This window comes from Camellia sinensis, chromosome 5 (genome assembly GCF_055761805.1).
Source record: "Camellia sinensis isolate YWXY chromosome 5, ASM5576180v1, whole genome shotgun sequence".
Classification (NCBI taxonomy): domain Eukaryota; kingdom Viridiplantae; phylum Streptophyta; class Magnoliopsida; order Ericales; family Theaceae; genus Camellia; species Camellia sinensis.
The window spans coordinates 22,403,302-22,428,994 of NC_138965.1; the positions used below are offsets into that span (position 1 = coordinate 22,403,302).

At 34.5% G+C, this 25,693-nt stretch overlaps 1 protein-coding gene across 1 annotated transcript; it reads right to left on the bottom strand.

Annotated features, from left to right (window-relative positions):
- Positions 1 to 232: 232 nt before the first annotated feature.
- On the bottom strand, positions 233 to 6,188 carry LOC145790479 (bHLH transcription factor RHL1-like). The gene is made up of 7 exons (XM_082868389.1): positions 5,967 to 6,188; positions 5,337 to 5,845; positions 5,018 to 5,254; positions 4,834 to 4,899; positions 3,764 to 3,829; positions 2,688 to 2,756; positions 233 to 787 (listed from the first exon to the last, which is right to left on the bottom strand). The coding sequence occupies exons 2-7, from the start codon at positions 5,841 to 5,843 to the stop codon at positions 347 to 349; spliced, it is 1,386 nt and encodes a 461-aa protein (XP_082724515.1). The 5' UTR covers positions 5,844 to 5,845; positions 5,967 to 6,188; the 3' UTR covers positions 233 to 346.
- Positions 6,189 to 25,693: the final 19,505 nt, after the last annotated feature.

Genomic DNA, 25,693 nt, shown 5'->3' on the forward strand with positions numbered 1-25,693 from the left:
TCATAAATAAAGGTAAAATCCATATTTAAATAGATAGATCTTACAATTAAAAAGAAAAAAATTAAAATAACATTTCCAAATAATAAATTAAAAAACTTGACAGTGTGAGGTGGAGCTGATGCCAAGTCTACGTAAATACGGCGTCGTTACGTGGAATCCGAAAGGCTAAGAGACCCTTATTTCGGTAGACTTGAGGAGGGGCGTTGGAAGCTGAAAGTCAAAAAGTCTCCCCTTTTTCTTTTTTCTTTTTTTTATTATCTTTTTTTTTTTTTTTTTTTTTTTTTGTCTCTATCTCATTTCTTTTTCCTAGCAACCAAACAGTGGCGGTCGTGGGTCAACGCCGTCATCACGGCTTGGAGACGGAAGTAGCATCTTTAACCGAAGCAGTGTCAAGTCCACCGTTACCCATCGTGGCGGATTGGACAGTCAACACGGACATGCTAGGCGAGGAGGGCCCACCACCACTACCACCGTCAGCTCCTCCTCCGTTGAGAAGTGGGTTGTGGTGATGGTGGTGGTTGGAGGTGGCGATGGGGGCTCTGGAGTGACAGGTGGCGCTGGAGATGGCGGTGGCGAGAGAAATGGGCATGAGGCAGAGACCTTTCCCTTGAAGGTACTGCATGGCGGACCCCATGTCTTCCTCCATCAGCTTCGCCACTTGCTGCTCCGTCATCGTCATGCTGTCGTTGTTATTGTTGTTGGTGGTGTTGGTGTTCGATGTTGACGCCGTCTGCGTTCCATTACCACCCCTCCCTCCTCCACTGGTTTGTATACAGTCACCACCTCCCTACACAGATATACAGACATTATCTATACTAATGATTCACACAATCGATCACTGTGCAATTCAAAATAATAATAATAATAATAATGACAAAAAGAAATATATACATAAAATATTTTGTTCAAATAATTTTACCCTTACCAAAATTTTTACACAATTATCAATTATATGAATATTTAAAAAAAATTTGAAATATAAAATATTTTGTGTTTGTGTCAATACCATCTTGAAACTTCACACATAGAGGAGGTATTTGTTTGGTGGAATTAGGGCATACGATTGGATTTCATGTCCAACATTGGAGATAGTTTAATGTTTGGTTGGAAAATAAAGACTGGACTATTAGTCCAGTCAAACTAATAATCTCTCATATGTGAAATAACTCAATTTCATGGGAGTGTGGGATAAAAATGGTCGGACTAAACTAATCCCCAGATTAGTTAGTTAAATGATGAAATTAACTCTCTACAAAATTTATTTCTTTTATTTTTTAAATTTTTTTTGAACATGTTGAATTATTTTGAACTTTTGTATATTAATTTCATGATATATAATAGTTTTCTCTTATTTTTTTTTCTTTTTCTTCTTTGTATTAACAAAATCATAAATATTTAAATAAAATTCAATGTGATTTTTATAAAATAAAATTAAATATATTTCAAATAAAAATAAAATAAATTTAAATTAAACTAAATAAATTATACTTCAAATTTAATACCATGTAAACAATTTAAAACAATATACTTTATAATTTTCAAATCAAACATAAAATTTATAAAAATAATTATTTTCATACATCTAATTTTTTGAAAAAATTACCTTAAAATACATATTATTTTTAGTCAAATAATTTAAAAATTATATATCTCAAAATTATCAATATGTGAGATAACCCCTTTATTGAGTCTGTCTAACAAACAAACATGTGCAGATAGACATATGAGTACAGTATTTAGAGAGAGAAGAAAAATGAAAAGGGAGAGAGGGAGAGGGAGAGAGAGAGAGAGAGAGAGAGAGAGAGTGGAATCTGGAAAGTGGGCACGCGTGCTCCTTTTTGTTTTTGTCGTTTTTGCTGATTGAGAATTTGAAAACTTCGATGCGACAGAGAAAGGGAAGGAGAGAGCTGTGGGGTGGGGGCTTGTTTGGGTTCTTCAATAATAGTTTTGACGCTTTTTGCATTTTTGTTTGCGTTTCTTTTTAAGGAATGCTTATAAGGTTTGCTTACGACACGTTTAGGCCTAGTTTAGAAACAGATATTTTTAATAATTTTTTAATTAAAATATAATATAAAAAAATTAATATATTTAAAATAATTTTTTAATTTTTAACGAAAAGATATATAAAAAGTAGAGAGAAAATAAAATATTTAATTTTTTTATAAAAATTTGTTTACTTTTTAATTTTTTTAGTGATTTTTTTACTTTTAAACTAAAAAGTAACGTTGTCAAACAAAGTCTTACTCTCTAAAAAGAAACTAGAATGAGAGCATGATATTTTATTTGAATGCATTGATCCATTACATAAATGAATTACACGTGAATACATTTTAAATCTTACTAATTTTTTTTAAGTTCAGTCTTATTTTTAGAAAATTTAAAAGAAAAAGAAAAAGAAAATTGTTAACCAAAAAACATGAGTCTAAAGGTAAACGAATTAAATATGAACATAATTTAAATTTAGTTAATTTTTTTTTCAAATTTAACAACTTTACGATCCTATATTTATCCCCACACCTACAAAGAAATTATAATAATAATAATAAGACAATTACATAATATATATGTGTAGCACGTAATAGTTTCACATTACAAACTTGGTAGGTATATGCATACAGATCTATTATTTTATTTTATTTTAAATGTGTCATTGCATGTGTATAGAAAAAGAGAGATGATATTAATACCTCAGAGGACATATCAGCAACAAGGGGAGCAACAGCAGCAGCACCACCCAATCTGCTCATACTCAGAACCTGAACAAAGCCAGAGCCTCAGCTTAGTAATGGAATTTTAGAAGAACCCACACCTACCCCCCATGTAACAACTAACAACTCTCCACTATAAAATGTTTTTGTTCCCATAAAAATTTGTCAACCCATCCAGTCGAATCTTATAAATAAATAAAAAATTATATTAAACAAAGCACTTTATTTCTTTTCAATTGTACTGTAAATTTGCTATTAAATATGTTTTGAAAACTATAAAATTATTATTAAATATGTGTTGAAAATGGCGTAATGTGTAATATTTTATGCAAAATGTGAGTATAAATATTAAAAACATAACGTTGTGTATCTGTCATATATAAGAAACACAATTCTGCATATATGAAGGATAACCTGATTTTCTTTGTCACATTTGGTTAAAAAATTTATTCAGAGAAACCGAAAGAAAAGGAGAAATTTTTTTTAAGATTTTTGATATTAAGATTTTATAAGATAAAAGATATATAATATTTTTATAATAGTTAAGGTCTCTCAACATTTTTACCAAAAAAATTCGTCTCTAAAAAATTTCAATTTTCACAAAAATTTTCTCTATAAAAATTGAAATTTCTTTGAGTCGAGGCGAAATTTTTCTTAGTCAAATTTTCTCTGTGAAAATATTGAGAGATCTTAACTAATAAAAAAAATATGTTGGACCTCTCTTACTATCCAAAGTTAGAAAAGAATATTTCACTAATTTTTCCAAAAGAAAAGGGAAAAAAATTAATAGAATTTGAATTTCAAGTTATATTTGGTTAAGTTAAGATTTGGGGAAAGAAAAGAACCTAAGTGAATCCAAAAGTCAAAAAGTGATAATGAATTTCCTTCTCACTTTCTTTTCTCTTGTGATTTTTATTGTAAACTAAACAAAAAGTGAAATTACATTTCTATTTTTTTCCTCAATTAATCTTCTAACCAAACGCAATCCAAAAATCACTATATAGATTTTTATTAGAAAAATAAAATACTTATAAAGAGAGAGAGGTAAGAGATACTTTGACTTGGAGCTGGAGGAATTTAACATAGTCGATGATCTCATCAAGCATTGAAGCCTTGTCTGTCTGTCAAAGCCGAAACCCACAAACACTTCAACATATAATAATAAATATAATTTCAATTAAAAATCAAAATAATATATATATATATATATATAACATTACATATAATAATGTGATGTAAAAAGCCTAAATTAACCCTAAAATAAACATTCCTGTTACTGAATGCGACTCTGATCCCTAATATCGTCTGTGCTTTCCAGCTTTACTTTTTAAGTACGCACGGAAAGATATACAAACATCCTTGTCACAAATGTTATCTATACACGACAGTATATATAACATCTCACATACTCGCTTACAACCTCGGACGCGTGTCACTGATAAAAGCACATAATAAATTGACAAAAAAGTCCCCAAAAAAGTTTCATTAATTGCGAAATTAAAGAACACTCCTGTCTTCTCCGGCGGTTAAAAAGTACAATATTTTTTTTTTAATAGAATGAGAAAGCACATGTTGGTCAAGTTTGGTAATTTTATTTATTTATTTATTTTTTTTTTCATCGCATCACATCTTTATTTTTTTTTACATATCTTTTTATAAAAAGATAAAAAATACACTTATTTAGATCATCCCAAACAACTTCATAGTTAATTCTATAATTTTGATATAAATATATTAATGTTTCTCAATTTTTTTATTTAAATAATTATTTAAATCCCTTAAAAAAATGGATAGCGTTGTCATCTATTTTCTTAATAAAATTTATGCCTATTTACTATCTATATTAATTTTAATTATTTTAATCTCATTCAAAAGAATGGCAATATGTCGTGTCATAATTATATTTTTCTCAAATCTCATGAAGAAATAAGTGTAATTTAACTTTTTTTTAAAACCCAAAATAAATAAAATTGGAGTTCAAAGTGAACTTTTAGTAATCAATTTCTTATTTTTCATTTAATTTTTTTTTTCTCAGCACAAGACAGTGCATTCCATATACATGATAAAATTGTTGATACAATTTCTTTTTATTTATTTTTTTTTAAAAGCAGGAATGTGAAATTACCTTATTGGCATTGGGAACAAGTTCCTGCAGAGCTTTCATTCTCTCTGCAATTCTCTCTCTGCGTAACTGCCACAACAATTCAAACCCCTCGTTTCCATTTCAAAACCACCAAAAAAAAAAAAAAAAAAAAGAAAAGCAAAATCGAAACCAAAACCCAAAAAAAAAAAAAACATGTAATACTTACTCTTTCAGCGATGCTGTGAGGGTCAGTGGCCTGACCTCTCCGAGCCCTAACTCTCTGTCTCGGCTGCGCCGCCGTACCTCCTCCTCCCCCCGCCGCCGCCAGTGCCGGTGCTTGGTTCATCACCGGCGCCGCCGCTCCATAGTTCTGGAAATGTTGAGCTTGGTTCAATGTCTGACCAGTACCGTGCATAGATCCAGCGAATTTATTGTACAGAGCTTGAACTTGACTATCACTTCCCTGTAATTATCAAAACAATTGTATAAATAATAAATTCAATCACGGAATCGATTCAAATCTCCAAAATCTCTCTCTAACTCACCGGATTGGGGGATTTGAAGGAAGAACCGTCAACAAAGTCATCGCCGCCGTTACCTAGATTCATCATCGGCAACAGGCCGGAATCGCCGCCGGAACCACCAGTCGGCGACCGCAAACCACCGCCTCTCGATTGCAACAGCAACTGCTGCTGAAGCAACAACGATTTCACCGCCGCCGCAGAAGTCGCTGCTCCGCCGCCGCTGATCTGTTGTTGCCGGAGTTTGGAGGCCAGCACCGCCGAGTGATCGTGATTGAAGTGGAACTGGTCGTCGTCGTCGTCGTCGCCGGACTTGAGGGGGGCGTCGGCGGAGGAGAGGTCCCAGGGGGACTTAGGGTTTGGTAAGGAGAGGTCCCAGGAAGGGAGCGTGGAGAGCATTTGGTCGAGGAAATCGTCGTGAGACGACGTCGGATCGAAGTGTTGTTGAATCTGAGGGTTGATTTCGATCTGTTGTTGACCGTTTTGAAGATCTTGAAGAGACATTTGAGATTGGTTTAGGATTGACTTCATTGCTTTCAAAAAACAACCAAACAGTTACATCATTATATCATCATATATACATATATATACATAGATAAATACAGTGTTTTTTGCAGAGAGAGGAAAAGGGTTTTTGATGAATTCATTGCATACCTGAGGTTTGGTTTTAAGAGAGAGAGAGAAAGAGAGTGATCAGAGAGTCTCTTTCTCTTCTCTATGCTGCTTCTGTATATGAAGAGAGAGAAACACAAAACACAGCATCAATACATCATTTTTCTGGGCTTCGAATGTTTATATATAAGCTCTCCTTCCCAAAAACAAAAAAAAAACAAAAAAAAATTGTTTATATATAAGCTCGCTCTCTCATTCAACTATATACTAATCACTTTACTTATTTTTAGTTTTTCCAAAACTCTTCAGAAATTATATTTTCTTATTTTTTGATTTTTTCACTTTTATTGAATTTTTTTAATATTTTAAATAATTTTTTAAAATTTTTAGACATGCTTAACATTAATACACATAAAAAAATATAATTTTTGTAAAAAAAAATATTTTAAAAATTCACTAAATACTAAAAATATATATATAAAAAAAAAAAAAGAATTCAATATATTTTTTTATACTTTTATGTATTTATTAATTTTTTAAAATATTTTTTTATAAATTTTTTATTTTTAGAATACATGTAAGTAAGGTATATTTAAAAAAATAAAAAAAAATACTAAAAATTTTAAAAATATTCACTAAAAATATAAAAAATTCAAACCAAACAGACACAATAAAATTCCAAAAGCAAACAATGTTTCTATGCTTTGATATCCATGGCTAAAACACACACTCTCCGTCTGTCGTGAAACGTGGAGCGATGTTATTGGGTAGTCTGTTGTAACAAACATTCCACCACTCTCTCGGTTGGCGCGTGAAGGCCTTGTTTTCTTTTTAAAATAATTTGAATAATAAAGATGATATTGCTCATTTGTAATGGGAAAATTATTTTTTCGTGTTGGTATGCTTCAATTTGATTTTTATTCGTTAAAATAATGAAACTCATCGTTTTTTTTTTGTCTCGTTTTAAGCGATAAATGGACAAATATCTGTCAATGAATAATGTAGAGTAATATTTCAAGGCCACTAAATAACTTCTCTTAATAATAAGTATCTAAATGTATTCTAAAATTTCAATTGTGTACTTGACATTTTAGTTCTCTTTAGCTATCGTTACTGTTAAATCAAATTATCCAAAATGAAAATAATTAAAAATTTATCCAACTTTGGTCCATAATTATCATCTTCGAAAGCTATTCAGCCTCCTTCTCCACCTCTTGCCGGCTTTTCCGCCACTCGCCAACCCCTCTGCACTCTTTGTCATCCTTAATCCAACTCCCTCGTCAAACTCCACCCCCTCTTCACCTTTGACCACCACAACATAACCCTTTCACATCATTCATAGTCATCATCCCCTCTGATTTTTCATCATTTCATGGTATAATAATTATTTTTCTTAAAGTGAATTTAAAAGAGTTGAATTTAAAATTACTTTTTATTAGGTACAGGCTTGAGACTTTAGATATAGGTTTGTGGAATAGTCATTTGGTATTTATAATGATACTAAAAAATTTATTAAAGCAATATTGATTATGACTTTTCAGTGAATTTTTAATTCATTTATATTAGTTTGTATTGAAATATGATGTAAACTCATAGGAATAAAGAGAATCCGACATAACACTAAGGCCATGTTTGTTTGGGCGGACTGGATTAGCATTCCCATGACTAATAGTCCTAGGACTACGAATCCGTTGGATTATGTATCCTATCTTAACTAATAATCAAGTTTAAAATAATTAGTCCGTACTTCAATTGTTTAACCAAACATCGGATTAATAATTTTATTGGACTATTAATCCAATCCCAAGTTCATGTCCACCCAAACAAACATGACCTAAGGGTGTGTTTGATTGGGGGATAAGGGGGGGATTATTTACTGTGCGGATTGTAATCCGCACAGTAAATCCATTCCGATGTTTATTTTTTTTTTAGTCTGCCAGACATGGAGTCCGGCCGGACTCCTTATCCCCCATATGGGAGATTATATTGTCCTAGGGGGGTGTGGGATAATTTTGGGGAATTATTTACTGTTGGGATTAGGTGGTGAAATAATTATTTTGACCCTCTACTATTTAATTATGTATTATATTTAATAAAATTCAATAAAATTTAAATGTCTCAATTTAAAAATAAAATAATTTTATTTAACTTTTTATTGATGTTTTATTTATTTATTTTTAAATAATTTTTTATAGATATTTTATTGATATTTTATTTTAAAATTTTGTTTATATTTTAAATGTTAATAGATGTTTTATTTAATTTCATTGTTTAATTATTATTATTTTTAAAAACAAATTTATTTAAAATTTTAATTAAAAAAAATAATATAAATTTTTATTGATATTTTATTTATTTATTTATTTTAAAAAAATAAATTTATTTAATTGTGTAAAAAAAAATTATTTAATCTATCTAAAAATAATTAAAATATTAGAGATATGTTTAATATTGCTATTACTTAGTAAAAAATTGAAAAAGGATAAAATAATCTTTTGTTTATTTATCCTATCCAATCCGTCCAACTAAATGTTGGATTTACTAAAAATAGTCCTTTCCAGACTTCTAATCGCATGAAAAAACAAACACCGGAAACATATCCAATCCAACCAAATAGTCCAGGGGATTCACAGTCCCAGGACTCAAGTCCGATGGATTCTAATCCCCCCTTATCCAGTCCGTCCAATCAAAATTTGTTGGGATTGAGAGAAAATTTAGCATTGAACCGAATATTTCAATTTTGTTGATTAAGAAATCGAAACAAATCACATATTACAATTTGATTTTGTCGATTTTTCTAATTTTGTGTTAAAAAAAAAAAGATTACATTAAATTTTAAAGGGCTTTATAAAATTTGTAAAAACCCACATTAGAAATAAATAAGTAAATAAGATAAAAGATAATCTATAAATGCATATCTCTCTAATTTTTATTATAAAATGTGTATTTTTAATGACTTATTTCCTAATAGTCAAAGAAATAAAATATAAAAATATTTGTCAATATAAAAAAAGAAAGAAAATATGTACTTTATAAAAAAAGCAAATTAAAAATTATCCGTTTCAATTTTGTCGAATTTTTTTTACTTTTCGGAGCACAAACACGACTGCTAATGGCTACTATGGCATGACTGATATTCACGCTCTTGAATGCGAGTGTGATGTTTAAGTCTGTAACACACAGGTCACTTCTCCCCTTGCGCGGTCGGCCAGTTTCAGTAGAGTCCGGATCGTCGATCGCCTTTTCCTGCGGCGCTCTAAAACGACGTCGTTTTGGAATCAAATTTCAATTTTAAAAAAAAGAAAAAAGAAAGAAGAAGACAGAACAGAAGCGAGAGGGAGAAGAAGAAAGAATGAAGAAGAAGGAAGGCAAAGAAAGAGAGGAGGAGGAAGAAGAAGAAGAAGAAGAAGAGAAGGAGAGGAGGAGGATCACAGATTTACCCAAACCCGGTACCAATTTTTGACCCAGGTCTTTTGAAATCGATCTCAACGAGGCCCTTCGAACTCCATGGTTGCAGACTATAGGTTTGTCCCATTCTCTCTCTCTCTCTCTCTCTCTCTCTCTCTTCTTTTGAATTTGAAAACCCTGTTTTATGTTTCCGTTCACTGTGTTTGGATGTGGAGCAAACCAAGTCAAATGAAAGGGAAACTTTGTAGTAAATATTTCTTATTTTGGTCTCTCAAAATTAAGACACTTAAGATGTGGAGCAAACCAAGTCAAATGTTTAACTGTGATTGGGAGTTTGATTTGTTTGAGAATTCCAGAAGCGTCGATGAGGATCGCTCCGGTTTGGGGCTCTACAGAGATACAGGATTTACAATTTCCCATGATTGATTGTGTGCTTATGATAATAATAATCTTATGCCTATATCTGTGTATGTGTATAGTGAATTTCACTTCTGAACTATGGAGTGTTGGTTGATTTAGCTTGTAGTAGGAGTAGATGATGATGATGATAGAAGACACTGTCTCGTCTTTCTTTCTTTGGGTTTTTTTTTTTTTTAATTGATCGATCCTCCGTAGGAATGGCAACGAGGCGCCCCGCCCCCGATCCCCGAAAGTGAAAGCATCCCCGTCCCCGGCCCCGAACCCCGGCGAGGAAACCATTACCTCCCCCACCCCCGTCTCCTAACAAGGATTGGGTTTCCCCGATCCCGAAAAATCCTTGACTTATCTTTTCACAACACATACACACCACACCACACCAACTATTCAGATCAACAACAATCATCACCAACATTGTTCATCAACAACAACAGACAACAGATCGGTGGCAACAACTTAGATATATATATATATATATAACAACTTTAAAAAAAATTAAAACATCAACAATAGATATATATATATATATATAAAGAGAAAGAGAGGGGGGCTTCACGGTCACGGTCCTGATCCTGTTCAGATCGGTGGCAACGGAGGCTTCACGGACAGGCCACGGTTCAGGATTTTTTCAGATCGATGGTGGTGGATCTGGATGATTGCTGAGTGAGTGAGGGAGATAGATGAGAGAAACGGTGAGACTCAAAGAGAGAGATCTGAGTCAGTGAGTGAGGGATCGAGAGAGATGACAGAAGTCAGTGAAGGAGAGAGAGAGATGAGAGACCGGGGAGACAGAGAGAGGTCTGAGTTAGTATAGGTAGATTTTATATTAGATAAGTTTGAAGGATAGAGAGAGCTAAGAGAAGTCAGTGAGGGAGAGAGAGTTTAGATAGATAAGTTTGAGTATAGGTAGATATTATATTAGATATAATATAATATAATAATAGTAACTTTGAGTGTAGGTACATGTATAATATTAGATATAATATAATATAATTGTAATAATAGTAACTCAGATAAAGGTATAATATAATAGTTTGAGTGTAGGTACATATATATCTAGTGCACTCCTAAACATATATATATACAGGGGATTATTCGGGGATTTTGGAGCCGAGCCGGGGCCAAGGAATCTATCACCGTCTCCGGCCCGAAAATCAACAGGGATTGAATTTTTAATACCATCCCCGGCCCTATGGGGATTATTTTCAAGGAAAACTCGTTCTAATCGGGGTCGGGGGGTCGGGTCCCCGTCGGGCCGGGTTCAAATTGCCATCCCTAATCCTCCTCCTCTCTTCTTCTTCTTCTTCTTCTTCTTCCTCCTCATCCTCCTCCTCCTGTCTTTCTCTACCTTCCTTCTTCTCCATTCTTTCTTCTTCTCCCTCTCACTTCTGTTATGTCTTCTTCTTCCCTCTTTTTTTTTTTTTTTAATTGAAATTTGGCCCCAAAACGTTTGGGGCGCCGCAAGAAGGGCGGCAGGAGAAGGCGACCGACGATCCGGACTCGTTTCAAATAGGCTTATCTTTCAACCTTAATGAATTGTCGAAAATACCCTCAAAATCCATCACTTTTTTTTCTTTTTTCTTTTTTTGCAATTTTTATTTCAATTGTTTTTTTTTTTTTGACAAATTATACTGATGATTATTCTTATATCATTTTGATTTTTGTAATTTTAATTGATTCAATTTTGATAATAAATTTATAATTTTATTTCAATTGAAACAATTGATTACAATTATTAGCGTTTTTTATATTAAAAAAATACACACATAAATAGGGTGGACAAACGTTGGGCTAGGTCAAGTTTGACCAGGTCGACACTACATACTAAGAGATTTTGCATCTGCCCATGCCCGGTCCGGCCAAGCCCTAACATTAGACCTCTATATCTACCCAAGTCTGGTTCAAAAAATAATTATAAATCTCAAGCCCACTCGCTGGGCTATATGTTAAAAAAGTTAAAACATTTCATAATTAAATTCAATCACATATTATATTTCTTAAATAAATATATTAGTATCATTGTAAATTGAAAGATTTTGTGTATAAATTGAAGAATTTCTTAAATAAATTCAATCACACATTACCATAAATGTGAGTTTTAATAAAATCAACAAAAATAAAGTTTAGATCTCAAAAATATATATTAATGTATTATAAATAAATAAATAAATAATTAGAGGGTTGGGTTGGACGGGTTAAAAGCATAAATTCCAAGCCCAGCCCATTAATATTTCGGGCTGAAAATGCTGGCGCAGTCCAGCCCTGTGGGTTAAAATAACTTTCCTAAGCCCTAAAAAATAAGACAGGCCAGGCAAGCTGGGCGGGCCAACGGGTCAATGTCCACCCCTACACACAAACATGTGTTAAGATAAAATAAAAAATTTGTTCAAATGGGTGACTTAATCTCAACCATATCAGTGACTTTTTTTTTCTTTCTAAATTCTAATTGACATTATCAATTGAACTAAATTGATATAAAATTAAAAATTAAAATTATATGAATCAAAATAACACAAAAGACTAAATGTAAGAATTACTAATTTTATTTTATTTTATTTTTTTTGAACTGAAACACTAATTTAATTGGGTCGTGCTAACAAGTACTCCGAAGGTACAAAGTAAAGACAAAATATTTATAAAATATAATATATTTATCACCAACTTTAATACACTTTTATTCAAATTAGTATATTTTGAAGAGATTTTTTATACATTTCTCAATGTTAGACAATGCCATCAAACACTTGTTAGTATTTCTCAATTTAGGGGTGTTTTTTTTAGGCTTGTAGCAAAAGTTAAAAGTTGACTTTTTTGTATTTTTTTTTTAATTTGGGAAGTTGGTTTTCAACCACTGGTGAAATTACAATTCTACCCCTCATGGGTCAAAATGTACTACATGGGTGAAATTGTAAATATTTTAAATTGAAATAGGGATAATTTAGCCATTTTATTGTGATTTGATATTATAAACAAATATTAATAAAAAAAAGTCAAAAATAACTTTTTATCAGCTTCTCAAATCATTTGTCTAAAGAAGTCAAAAATTTAGTTAAAAGTCAAAAAATTATTTTTTACTATCTTCTTAAAATAGGTCTTAATTTTAAAAAAAATTACATCCTAGTGAGTATTTTTTTTAATAAATTTTAAATTAATAATAAAACGTAGCAACTTTAATAATTGAAATTATAGACATGTTCATGATTTTATAATTTTCTTTTGGTCTTACCCTTAATTTATCTTTTTGTTTTCCAATTTTTGAGTTTTGGATTTTTTTTTAGATTGATGATAAGAGGGGACAAAGAATTTACAATTACCAATGTGGTGTGTTCCAATCATGAATGAAACACAGATAAGCTGACACGTGTCTAATCAGAGAACTCTAATTAATTTTCACAGCGGCTCACGTCCCTACTTTCACGCTTTAAATAGGGCTGGTCAAAGTATCCGTAAAATTTATAATTCGATTTAGTTTAATCTAATTTGATAGGTTTGGATTAGTTTTTTGAATCTGTGGTTTAGTTTTGGATTGAAGAATTAAAAATTTGTAATTCACGGATTGGTTCTGGATTGAACCCCACGGTTCCGGATTAGAACCGATCCGAACCGTATACAAATAGTCTATATTTTCATTATATATCCTCCCTCATAATATCTTCTCTTATTCTATATTAAACATAAACTCAAACCTAAACCCGTATAATATCTTCTTTTATTACTTTTGTTTTTTAATTTTTAGTTTTAATTTATAATGATCTAAATTTTTATGGTGAAACTAATTTTTTTAGGGTTGTTTAAATTTTAGAACAGTATCTCGCTATTATAGAAAAATATGTTGCTATTGTGGAACTAATATAGCGCTATGTTTATGTTTTTATGAAATTAAAATGTTATATATATATTTTTTTGTTATTTAATTATGTGAATCTGTGGTCCTAAACCGATCTACTCTATGTTTAAATGGATTGGTTCGGATTGGTTCCATGATTTAAACGGATTGAATTAGTTTCAATTTTTTAAGAACCGTAGATAACTGATTGGTTCTGATTTTACCCCAATCCGATCCAATCCGAACCATGCTCACCCCTAGCATTAAAGCCACCAAGCAAATTTATTTTTCTTAATTTATTATTCTAATTTCTGCCCAAATTTCTCATAGTTTGTTGGGCTCATCAGTATTTTAAATTGGATACTCATGTCAAAATTCAAATTTTAAAATTTGTAAGCTAATATATTCAAGTTTTATTTTTGACAAATGTTAGTAAGTGTCCTCGTTAATAAAAGTTATTCAATATTTCAGGAACTCTACTTGTTCATATTTTATGACTAATCATCATAAATCATACATTTCTTATTCTTCAATCACTTAATACAAAATCCTGAATCCTATATTTTATGAGGAGTTGTTTTAAGAACTAGTTATTTTAATTAATTTTTTAATTTTATATAAATAGACGTGTAGAATAATAGGAAAAAATTTAAAAAATAGCATTTAATATAGTAGAGAATGCTATTAAAAGAGGACTGGAAGACTGTATCCTGAGGTACATTAGCCCTGTTGTGAGTAGTTTTGGGAGTGTTTCCTAAGTTAATTTTTATGATTTGAACCGTTCATATTATAGAATTCATCGAGTATATTATCTATAAAAAAAATCAAGTTAATTAGATATTCGTAATCTCATGATCAAGTCGTAATTGTTTTTAAAAAATTGTCAAAATGATGTTAACCGTTTAATTTTTAAAAAATAAATATGCTCTTGTTATGATGTTACAAATATCCAATCAACTTGATTTTTACATGAATAATCTACTCAATAAATCTTATAATATGAGTAATTCGAATCATTGAAAGAGACTCAGAACAAGCCCTCTTCGAACCTCACAGCAGCCCATTCCATTAAAAAAGTCAGTAATGTTTGAAATGGTATTAACATGTCTTGACTTTCCATCTAACCTAATAAAAAGAAAATAAAAATTATTAGCTCACATATATAATTTTGTATAATGTTGACAACCTGAATTTTCATCCAATTTGAGTTTTTCCACCAAAGTTTTTTGAATTTTTCCACCAAAACTTTAGTTCTATTTATATTCAAAATATAAATATATATCTTATTTGGTTGAGTTTTCAATAATAGCTTTTTGGCCCCCCAAAAAAATTGAAAACTGGTTTTGTATAAAAATAAAAAGCACTCATAAATTTCATATATTATTTTTGGGAGAAAATATTTTTAAAAATTTTAAAATATATATTTTTTATTTTTGTCAAACTAAATTTTTATTTAAAAATAAATAAATTTTAAAAACTCAACCGAATAGAGTAATTTTATATATCCTTTGTTTTAAATAAATAAAAAGCAAGAAATTAAAAAAAAAATTGAGTTAGTTAACATCAAGTGTAAAAAAGAATTAAAAAAAAAAAACTACACCAAAGGTTGGCTCATATTTGCACACTGATGGATTGGCTCTCTGTACAAATAAATTAAGCCTAAAATTGTCACTAGAAAAAATATTATAAGTATTTGTGGTTACTATTAAAAGTCGTGAAGATAAGTAATGAGTTGCGAGTTCTTTTTAATACATTTCAATGGATACAAGTATATTTATTATTATCTTAACAAATATCCCTTATTAGCAAGATCTTTTATTTTTTTAAATTAAAACAACAATTATAATTTAAAAGACCACTTCACTTGGCCAAATTACGCACAAATTGCTTGTAAAATCAATGCTTTTTAAGCTCCTTTTAATATAATGAGTTAAGTTGATGAGATCGATTTCTCTTTAGTGAATGTCCATAACATTAAAATAAATTTTTTTTTTCCTTCCAAATAAGTTGATGAATATATGAAGAAAAAAAAAAAAAGGCTTACCAAATCTATGATTCTCCACGCCCATTTAATTCCTTGGAATCACACCAATTGGTTATTATTTTGTGATGTTTCCAATGAGTGTAATGTAGCATCCCCATAATTTTTAGGGCACACAAAGCATAACTAAACATAATTGGTAAATGCAAATAAGTGTCCCAATCTTGAGGGTCGGGAATCCTTTGTCCTAAAATTTTTTTGTCTCTCAGTCTCACAATAGTTAAATCTTGTAAAAATTTTAAGATATGAAAATCTTAAGACATAATGAAATGGAGTTAAGTCAATTGAAATAGAGGAATAATTTGTTTTTGAAATAAAGGATCCTCAACCGCTCTACGGCATAATGTTAAAAGAGTTTTAAAAAGCACATTAGAAATGAGTGAAAATGCTAAAAAGAGTTCTGAAATCAGCAAGGTAGTCTATGTTGTTGTATTTTCATTTTTTATTTTTTTAAACAAAAACAAGGAAATGTTCAAATACATCCATTGTTTTCATATTTTCTTTATTCTCTTTTTCTTTTTTTCAAAATCAAATTTTTTATTGTTTCTAAAAAGTGACTTGTTTTCATAAAAAATTTCTGAAAAAAAGAGTTTTCTAAACTAGTTCGTCAAACAAATTCGTAGTTTGTACAAAAAAATAAGAAACGAAAGTAGACTATTCTCTCCCGTGATCCACTCCCATCCTTATATATATAAGATACAATGCATAACTAAAAGGCCAAAACAAATCAATAAAATCAAGATTATGTAGTTTTCAAGATCCAACATGATACATAAAAGCAATCTCAATGAATGAATAGTTCACTATTTTATGAAGTTTAATATATCTATGCACAAAACTATATATATATTCGTCATGAAATAAATATCAACTACATTTTCGTGTTTGATTCATGTTTGCTATAATCCGACCAAGAATGTTCAATCTCGATAATAATGCTGTTAATTAATTGAATATCCATTAAGCATAAGATCTAGACTACTATGTCAATATTTAGTAATAATGTCAAACATGTTAGTTCATTCTGAAGATGATTTTGGTTTGTTGTTGATGCCCATATTCATTGTATCAAAATAAGATCTAAAAGATATATTAAATCATAGAGAGGGAAAAAAATGATATATATATAATGCATGGCAAGAAGAATGACATGGTGGCATGCATGTCTCTTTTATTGTTAATTGTTGAGTGAGATTTGACAATCAATATACTCTTGTAGTTTAATCTATTTTATTATGTCAACACGAAATTAATTTGTATCAAAGTGCCACAATTTAGTATATGCTTTTGAGTTCACAATTTGATTTGGATGGTCCCAATTTACATTTTTGATATAATTAGGCATATAAAAATAAAATAAAATAAAAAAGACGACCTAGTGCACAAGCCGCCTATAAAAGCGAGAGATCTAAAAAGGGTAAGATGTTTTGGGTGTAAGTTATTTTCTTTCCAGAAACACGCGTTATTAGAATGTTAATGGCAAACCTTATTCGGCATACATGGCTTATTCATCATTTTAGGCATGTTCATTCAACTTAACCGTAAAAAAACATGGTTGCAAGAATTATGGCAGCAAGATTTACATGTAAATTGACCAACTTTCGAGTTTGTTATATGACATATTAGCCATTATTTTCAATGATTGTATTAGAAAGATTTAAACCCATCTTTGGTACAATTTTCATTGAGATTTTGAACGTAATTAAATTTTTAAGAGAGTCACCTATCAAGAGAGAGAGAGAGAGTCATCTTATTAATTAATTTTATAGTTTCACCTTTCATTTTGGCAGACCTTGAAATGGTATATATATGGCCATTTGGATATACATTAGAGTTCTTGATGCAAGGGGGATATTTTCCTCAAAAGGTGTATAGTTTTTAAAATAAAATAAAATATGTAAGTTTTGGATACTAAAAGATAGACTTTATAGTGCATTTATAAAGAAAATTTGTGGGAAACATTCTCTAGTGTATCTACATCTTCTATCTATCTCTCTTCTATTATTAAGTGAAGGCACCATTTAGTATCCAAGTCTTCTCCACATGCCACATAGTAGATTTTTCTATTATCTTCTCCTCATGTCACGTGGTAAATTTTTCTATTCTAAAATAAAAAATAATATAAAGAAATAGTGTATAAGGTTTGAACCCAAGACCTTGAGTTTCATTAAAAATACACTAATCAATTAGGCAACATACATAATATAATATTAATATTTTTTTATTAATTATTTTATTCTTATTTATTTGAATTGCACATCCATCGCGTGTGTCACCCACTAATTTTAACTATCATTAGTGCCATCAAAAGTAAAAACAACTATAATTAGGAAATACTAACACTTACATAAAAACTAGGTATAAAACACACATGAAAGATTATTAATTCACCTCCATAGGGCTTGGGTAGAACATTTTGACCAATTAACGACTCTCAATTTTGTGTTTTATATAGAATTTTACTCAAATATAAAAGTATATAGTTGTTAGATGACAGAGAATTGAAAGTTGAAAATCTTTTATGTTTTGGTGCAATGCAACTGTATTTACTTATACCCTCACACATTCCATAGCTACCTTTCTGATAATGTCAATGAAGCAAAATAAACCATTGAATCCAATCAGTCTATTGCTTTGTAAAAGGACATGGTCTTAGAATTGGATTAATAATCTAATAAAAATATACATAATCTCATGTTTAGTTAAGAAAATTGAAATTTGGACTAATAATTGACTCAGACATGGTATTTCTCATACAGGGGAACTATTTAATCCCAAAAAGAGGGTGGGATGCAAAACAGTTGATTAAGGAGAGATTTCAAACTAATTGTCTAAATTAAAAAATTGATATGATTTTGTCAATCCCTTCTTGTAATTATGGGTCAATCCAAATGTAAGATAGGATACACAATTGAAAGAGATTGATAATCTCATCTAATTTAGCCCGCCAAACAAACATGATCCAAAGTTATTTTAGGTTCAAAGGATTAAGACAAATCCTCAAGGAGTTAATTTAATACTAAGTTAAGTAGTGATTAGCACTTCAGAAAGTGTAAGTGATGAGTTCAAATTTCATGAAACACTTGATTATATGATGGGATGACCTCCAAGGTATGAACTCATTAATTATATGGCATGTGTAGGATTGAGAACTGCATGTACTTGTGAACTAGTTTCGACAAAGCTCCAAATATTCTTAGTATTTAAATAAAAAAAAATTAAAAAAAGAAAAAAAGAAAAAGGTTAAGATAAGATTCTAAAATTTCCTTCTCTAGTGAAGACTGTGTGCTATGTGAAAGGACTTAAATAAAGATTGATAAAGCTAGCCTACAAGATGATGGAATGCATGTATCAAGACACGTAGGGCTGGATTAGAGGAAAATGTTTACAAAATGGATAACTCTTGGTTACTCAACTTCCTTATTGTTAACCAAGCACATGCTAATAGACATGAGGCAATGTGTGTTCCCAAAGTTGTAAAATGACAAGAAATTGTCCTTACCATCAACAAGGTAGATGGCCTACATGTTTGATATGGTTATTTTTTAACAATTGATAATATATATATATATATATGTGTGTGTGTACACTTTTGTTTTGGTCTATATACACTCAAAAATTAAATTGTAATGAAAAGTGTGGGGATGTATTTTCAGGATACCAACACGTAGCATAGTGACGCCGACGTGTCAGCCGAGGTGCCACGTGCCCTGGTAGTTAAGCCGAGGTAATATCGGAGAAGCCAAGGTCATCTCCGAAGATGTCGGAGCCCGAGATAAGGGGCGAGAATCCTAAGGCGAAGAGGATTGAATCAAGATAAGGATTAAACTCTTAGGGAGTTTATCTCTATCACTTAAAAGAGTCCAGAGTAAGCAGTGAACAAGAGTTCATAGAAGTCATACTTCTAGTGGGACTTGGATTGAGTATATTATAAAAGAGAGGCACCCCCGTGGGTCTAAGGTATGTAATTTATACTTTGAGTATTCAGTTTAGTACTTGATTATCTTTGAGAGATATACTGACTTGATCGTCGGAGTATCCCCGGGTGGAAGAACCACCGTCGGAGCTTTTTCTTTCAGGTTGCTTAAGCCATCTATTCCGCTTGTGCTCTCCAGCTGATCACTAGACGGGCAGTGTGGTCAGATTTTCACCCACACAATTTGGCGCCGTCTGTGGGAACGAAGGAAGAATAGATGGCCAGTAACGGACAGCAAAATATTGGGGATGACGCTCCCACTGGGAGTGACAGCCCAATTGATCTTGATATCGAAGGAGATAACCGCAATGTAGAAGCCCGTTACCAGGGTCACAGAGAGAACGACGTCATCCCAGAAGGCGACACGTCAAAAAGAGCTAACCAAGGAAAATACTACAATGAAGATAACCTCCAGGTATGGAGGGACAGGTGCCTACGGAGGGATGAGGAAGTAAAAGAACTAGCAAACAAGTTGGCGGACCTCCAGTCAGTCGTCAACTTCATGATGCAGAATAATGTTATGCAGCCACCATACCCGCTGCAAGATACGCCGATGCCAGCGAACAACACTCAGAAGGAGGTAAGAAAAACAATCCCCGAGGTCCCTCAGCATACCAGAAGCGGAAGGCATTCACACCGGCCTTCCAGGGAAGTCGGACGGGAAAAGCCGAGGCAAGAGGAGTCCCGACGAACACACCACATGAAGAATCCAGACCCCAAAGAACATCGACATGTTCAGGGGCAAGTACTCCATTTTGACACATCCCACGAAGAAAGATCCAAACGACCCCACCACGAGGCCGAAAGCAGTGTACCAAAAAGACTAAAATCCAAAGACAGCCGAGCTCCAGGGAAAAACAAAGAAGACTTGAGGAACTACCTCAAGAGGAGGCAACAGAATGCATAAGTCGAGGTAAACTCCCCAGTGAAACCAAAGACAGCCTTCTTGGCGGAACTGGACAAATTCGAACCGCCCAAAAGATTCAGTATGCCGAGGTTTCAAATCTATGACGGTAAATTAGATCCAAACTTTCATGTTGGGTTGTACCTAAATTCAATGGCGTTATATAGCGGAAACGAGCCGTTGCTCTGCAAAGTATTCCCCTCATCCTTTAGGGAAATTGCATCTGATTGGTTCCACAAGTTACCAAAAGGAAGTATAAAGACATGGGAAGGCTTGGCCGAGATGTTTGTGGCCAGATTCGTGACCAACAAGCTGCAACCCCTGAGGGTTGATGCTTTGATGGCTCTACGAATCACCAAAGAAGAAGGCCTCAGGGCCTATGCGAAGAGGTATTACGAGGTGTTCAACCGAATACCTGAATGCAACCAGGAAGTAGCAGTCGTATCCTTCAAGAACGGCCTGAAAGATGACTGCCCTCTACGGAAGTCTTTGGCAAAAACATTGCCAAAAAGCATGGAAGAACTCATGGCAAGAATTGAGAAATATGCCAGGGCCGAAGAAGATACATCGGGAAACAAAGAGGTGAAACAAGAAAAGGGAAACGGCTCGCCAAAGCGAGGCCGAATCAACAATGGGCCGACCAAACAAGAAATAGAATTAAGAAATAAACAGGCGGTAACCACAATATTCCGGATCCCAATCCATAAAATCTTGGATCGGATTCGAAATCAACCTTTTTTCAGGGCTCCGGCAAGAGCACCAGGGGAATTCATGGGAAGGAACGTTGGTAGACGTTGTGCCTACCACAATGAAGAAGGGCATCCAACTCAAGGTTGCAGAGCCTTAAAAGCACACTTGGAGGACCTAGTAAGACAAGGCCTTCTGAGGGACCTGGTCGATGAGGCCAGAACAAGGGAAGAGCAGGCAAGGCTGCCCCAAGCACCAGCAGCACCCCCTCCCCCAGCACAGCTACCGCAAGCAGGAGAACCAAGGGTGGTCAATGTAATCCACTCAAGGGTCAATGAAAACGAAATCAGAGGAGAAACCCAGAGGGTAAGACATTTACAGCATATTTATCAAGTCGGGGAAAAGAGACATCGGACAGAAGAATGCCAAGGGCCAATAATAGCCTTTACTGAAGCCGACCTAGAACTGGTCCAACACCCGCATAATGATGCCTTGGTAGTATCCCTACAGGTCGGGGAGTGCCAAGTCAAACGCATCCTAATAGATCAAGGCAGCTCCTGTGACATCATGTATGTCAGATGTTACAAAGAGCTAGGCCTTCACCCCGATGACCTAGAACAATCAAGCGGCCCGATGGTCGGTTTTAACGGAACGCCGACATGGCCACTGGGTGCAACAAGCTTAGAAGTACAAGCCGGCACTAAGAAGATCAGGACGGAATTCCTGGTAATTGACACACCCTCACCATACAACATCATCTTGGGAAGGCCGTGGTTGCATGCAATGGGGGCAGTCCCCTCGACATTGCATCAACTACTCCGGTTCCCAACAGAGAATGGGATTGAGGAAGTCAGAGGGGATCAACTACAAGCTAAAAATTGCTCCATGGCAGCAATAAAATCCACCTGTAGTGTACAGGAACCAAAGAAAGCAGAAGTTGAAAATGAGGTCATGGAAGTCCTGGAAGATGTTGGGAAAGAGCCAGCCGAGAAAAGCGAAGAGGCGCTAAAGAAAATCCTCGTCCAGGAGGGCGACGAAGAACGATTTTTTCTTCTCGGCTCAGGCTTAGCCAGAGAAGAAGAAAAAGAACTGGAAGATTTTTTAAGAGCAAACATAGAGGCGTTCGCCTGGACACCTTATGAAATGCCTGGCATTGACCCCGAGGTCACTTGCCACAGTCTGAATGTCGACAGATCGGCAAAACCTGTGATTCAACGAGCCAGAAGGCCGACGTTAATGCACGTCGAAGCAGTCGAGGAAGAGGTAGACAGACTCCTTGAAGCCAGGGCCATCCGAGAAGTCCAGTACCCAACGTGGCTGTCCAACACAGTAGTAGTAAAAAAGAAGAATGGCAAGTAGAGGGTTTGTGTAGACTTCACCAGCCTCAACAAAGCTTGCCCGAAAGACAGCTTTCCTCTACCCAAAATCGACCAACTGGTAGACGCCACCTCGGGACATGAAAGGATGAGTTTTTTAGATGCATACAGAGGGTACCACCAGATTGCTATGTACCCTCCAGATGAGGAGAAGACCGCGTTCATCACCCCGAAAGGCCTGTACTGTTACAGGGTAATGCCTTTTGGGCTAAAAAACGCAGGAGCAACCTATCAGAGGTTAGTGACAAAGATGTTTAAACACCTGATTGGCAAAACGGTAGAAGTTTACATCGATGATATGGTCGTAAAGACCAAGGAATCAAAAGGTCATCTTGCCGACCTAAAAGAGGTCTTTGACATACTCAAAAGATATCGGCTCCGACTCAACGCCTCAAAGTGCGCCTTCAGAGTTGGGTCAGGTAAATTTCTAGGATATCTGGTAACAAGAAAGGGCATTGAAGCCAGCCCAGACCAAATTAAGGCCATCCTGGCACTACAGAGTCCAACATCGGCAAAACAAGTTCAAGTGCTCACTGGAAGGGCCGCAGCCCTAAACCGATTCATCAGCAGAAGCTCAGACAAGTGCAGACCCTTCTTTAACTTGGTGAAAAAAGCCACAGACTTCCTATGGACGGAAGAATGTGAAGCTGCCTTAGCCGACCTAAAAAAGTACTTGACCACAACCCCGGTCCTTTCTAACCCAATCCCAGGGGAGGAATTGTTTCTGTACTTAGCAATCTCTGAACACGCAGTCAGTGCAGTGCTAATCCGAGAGGAAAAAGGGGAACAGAAGGCTGTCTATTATGTAAGCAAGACTCTGGCTAACGCAGAAACAAGGTACCTACCACTGGAAAAACTAATGCTAGCCTTGGTAATGGCCTCAAAGAAATTGAGCCATTACTTTCAGGCACACAAGATTGTGGTCCTAACAGAGCACCCACTGAAGTCCTTATTACATCAAGGAGACTTAACAGGAAGGATAGCAAAATGGGCAGTAATACTAGGCCAGTTTGACCTAGAATTTAGACCAAGAACAGCAATAAAGGGCCAAGTTTTGGCCGACTTCGTCGCAGAACTCACACCGGAAGCCATCACACCTCAGGCTCCGTCGAGCCAAGATGAGCATCGGCCCGACAAGGAAAAAGAATTCCAGTCAAAGACAAAAAAGCAAGAGAAAGAAAAGCTCAGACCATGTAGCATCTACATCGGCGATTCATTCAGACTATTCGTCGATGGAAGTTCAAACCGCCAGGGAGCAGGAGCAGGAGTACTGCTGATATCTCCAGATGGAGAAATTGTAGAACAGTCCATCCGTCTGGGGTTCAAAGCCTCCAATAACGAAGCAGAATACGAAGCATTAATTGCAGGGCTAAAGCTAGCAGTGGCAGCAGAGGCAGACGAGGTAATTATTTTTTGTGATTCACAATTGATTGTTAACCAGTCAACAGGAGAATTTGCAGCCAGAGACGAAAGAATGTCGGCATATGCAAAGGAAGTCATCCGACTGGCAGCCCTATTCCAGAACTGCAGATTACTCCAAGTAAGCCGAGATGACAACGCCCACGCCGACGCGTTAGCAAACTTGGCCAGCTCAATTCAAACTGGAAAAACAAGGACAATTATGATCGACTACATGTCGGCCCCGAGCATAGATAAACAGAGCATTGAGCAAGAAGCAATGTGCGTGGGCCTTGGACCAAGTTGGATGGATGCAATCATTGCATTCCTAAAAGAGGGGAAGCTGCCAGAAGACCATAAAGAATCACATAAAATTAGGCTGAAATCGGCCAGATTCAGTCTAACAGCGGAAGGCCATCTCTACAGGAGGTCCTTCACTGGACCACTTTTAAGGTGCGTACATCCTTTGCAGGTTGAAGATTTCCTTTACGAGATTCATGAAGGAATTTGTGGAAGCCACGCAGGGGGAAGATCGTTAGCCCACAGGGCCATTACCCAGGGGTATTGGTGGCCCTACATGCAAAAGGATGCCGAAGCTTATGTAAAGAAGTGTGAACAATGTCAAAAGTTTGCACCTTTGATACATCAGCCAGCTGCCGACCTAAACCCAGTATCCAGCCCCTGGCCGTTTGCCCAATGGGGCATGGATCTGGTTGGACAACTTCCCCAGGCAACTGGGCAGAGAAAATACTTGCTGGTAGCAACAGACTACTTCACAAAATGGATAGAGGCAGAACCTCTTGCCAAAATCCGAGATATGGATGTCAAGAATTTTATTTGGAGAAACATAATCACCAGATTTGGGATTCCAAGAGCTATAGTTGCCGACAACGGAACACAATTCGACAGCAAACTTATCAAAAAATTTTGTGCAAAATTCAAGATCAAGAATTATTTCTCAACACCAAGTTTTCCTCAAAGCAATGGGCAAGCAGAGGCATCCAACAAAGTAATCCTGGATGGAATAAAGAAGAGGCTCCAGGCAGCAAAAGGAAAGTGGGTGGACGAATTGCCCAACGTACTTTGGGCATATCGGACTACGCCGAGAAGATCAACAGGAGAATCCCCATTCGCCATGGCATATGGCACAGAAGCAGTCATCCCATTGGAGATCGGCATCCCAGGGATCAGAACCCAGGGAGTAGAGAATGGCACCAATGACATAGTCTTAGCCCGAGACCTGGATTTATTGGAAGAACGAAGAGAGAAGGCTGCAATTCAGCTCGCAGTATACCAACAACAACTTGCCAGAGCTTACAACAAGAGAGTCAATCCAAGAGATTTTCAAGTTGGCGACTTAGTCCTAAGAAAAGTCGTCGGGAACAAGAAGGATCCCAGGGAGGGCAAGCTTGGCCCAAACTGGGAAGGACCCTGCAGAGTTACTTCAGTACTTGGCAATGGAGCATATCGGCTTGAGGACAATGAGGGCAAAGCATTGCCCAGACCTTGGAATACTTGTAATTTGAAATTTTTCTATCATTAGATAAACATCATTGTTTGGCCGATATTGTCAATAAAGTCTTTTCAGAATCCTTTCAACATGTTCGATTGATGCATGGATGTTTTCGAAGACGTATCAAACTCAGGCAAAGTTAAGCCGATGTTATTCCTTAATCCACTTGTTGAAATTTGTAGCAATTTACAAGTTGGAATTAAGCTGATTCCTTACCTTCACT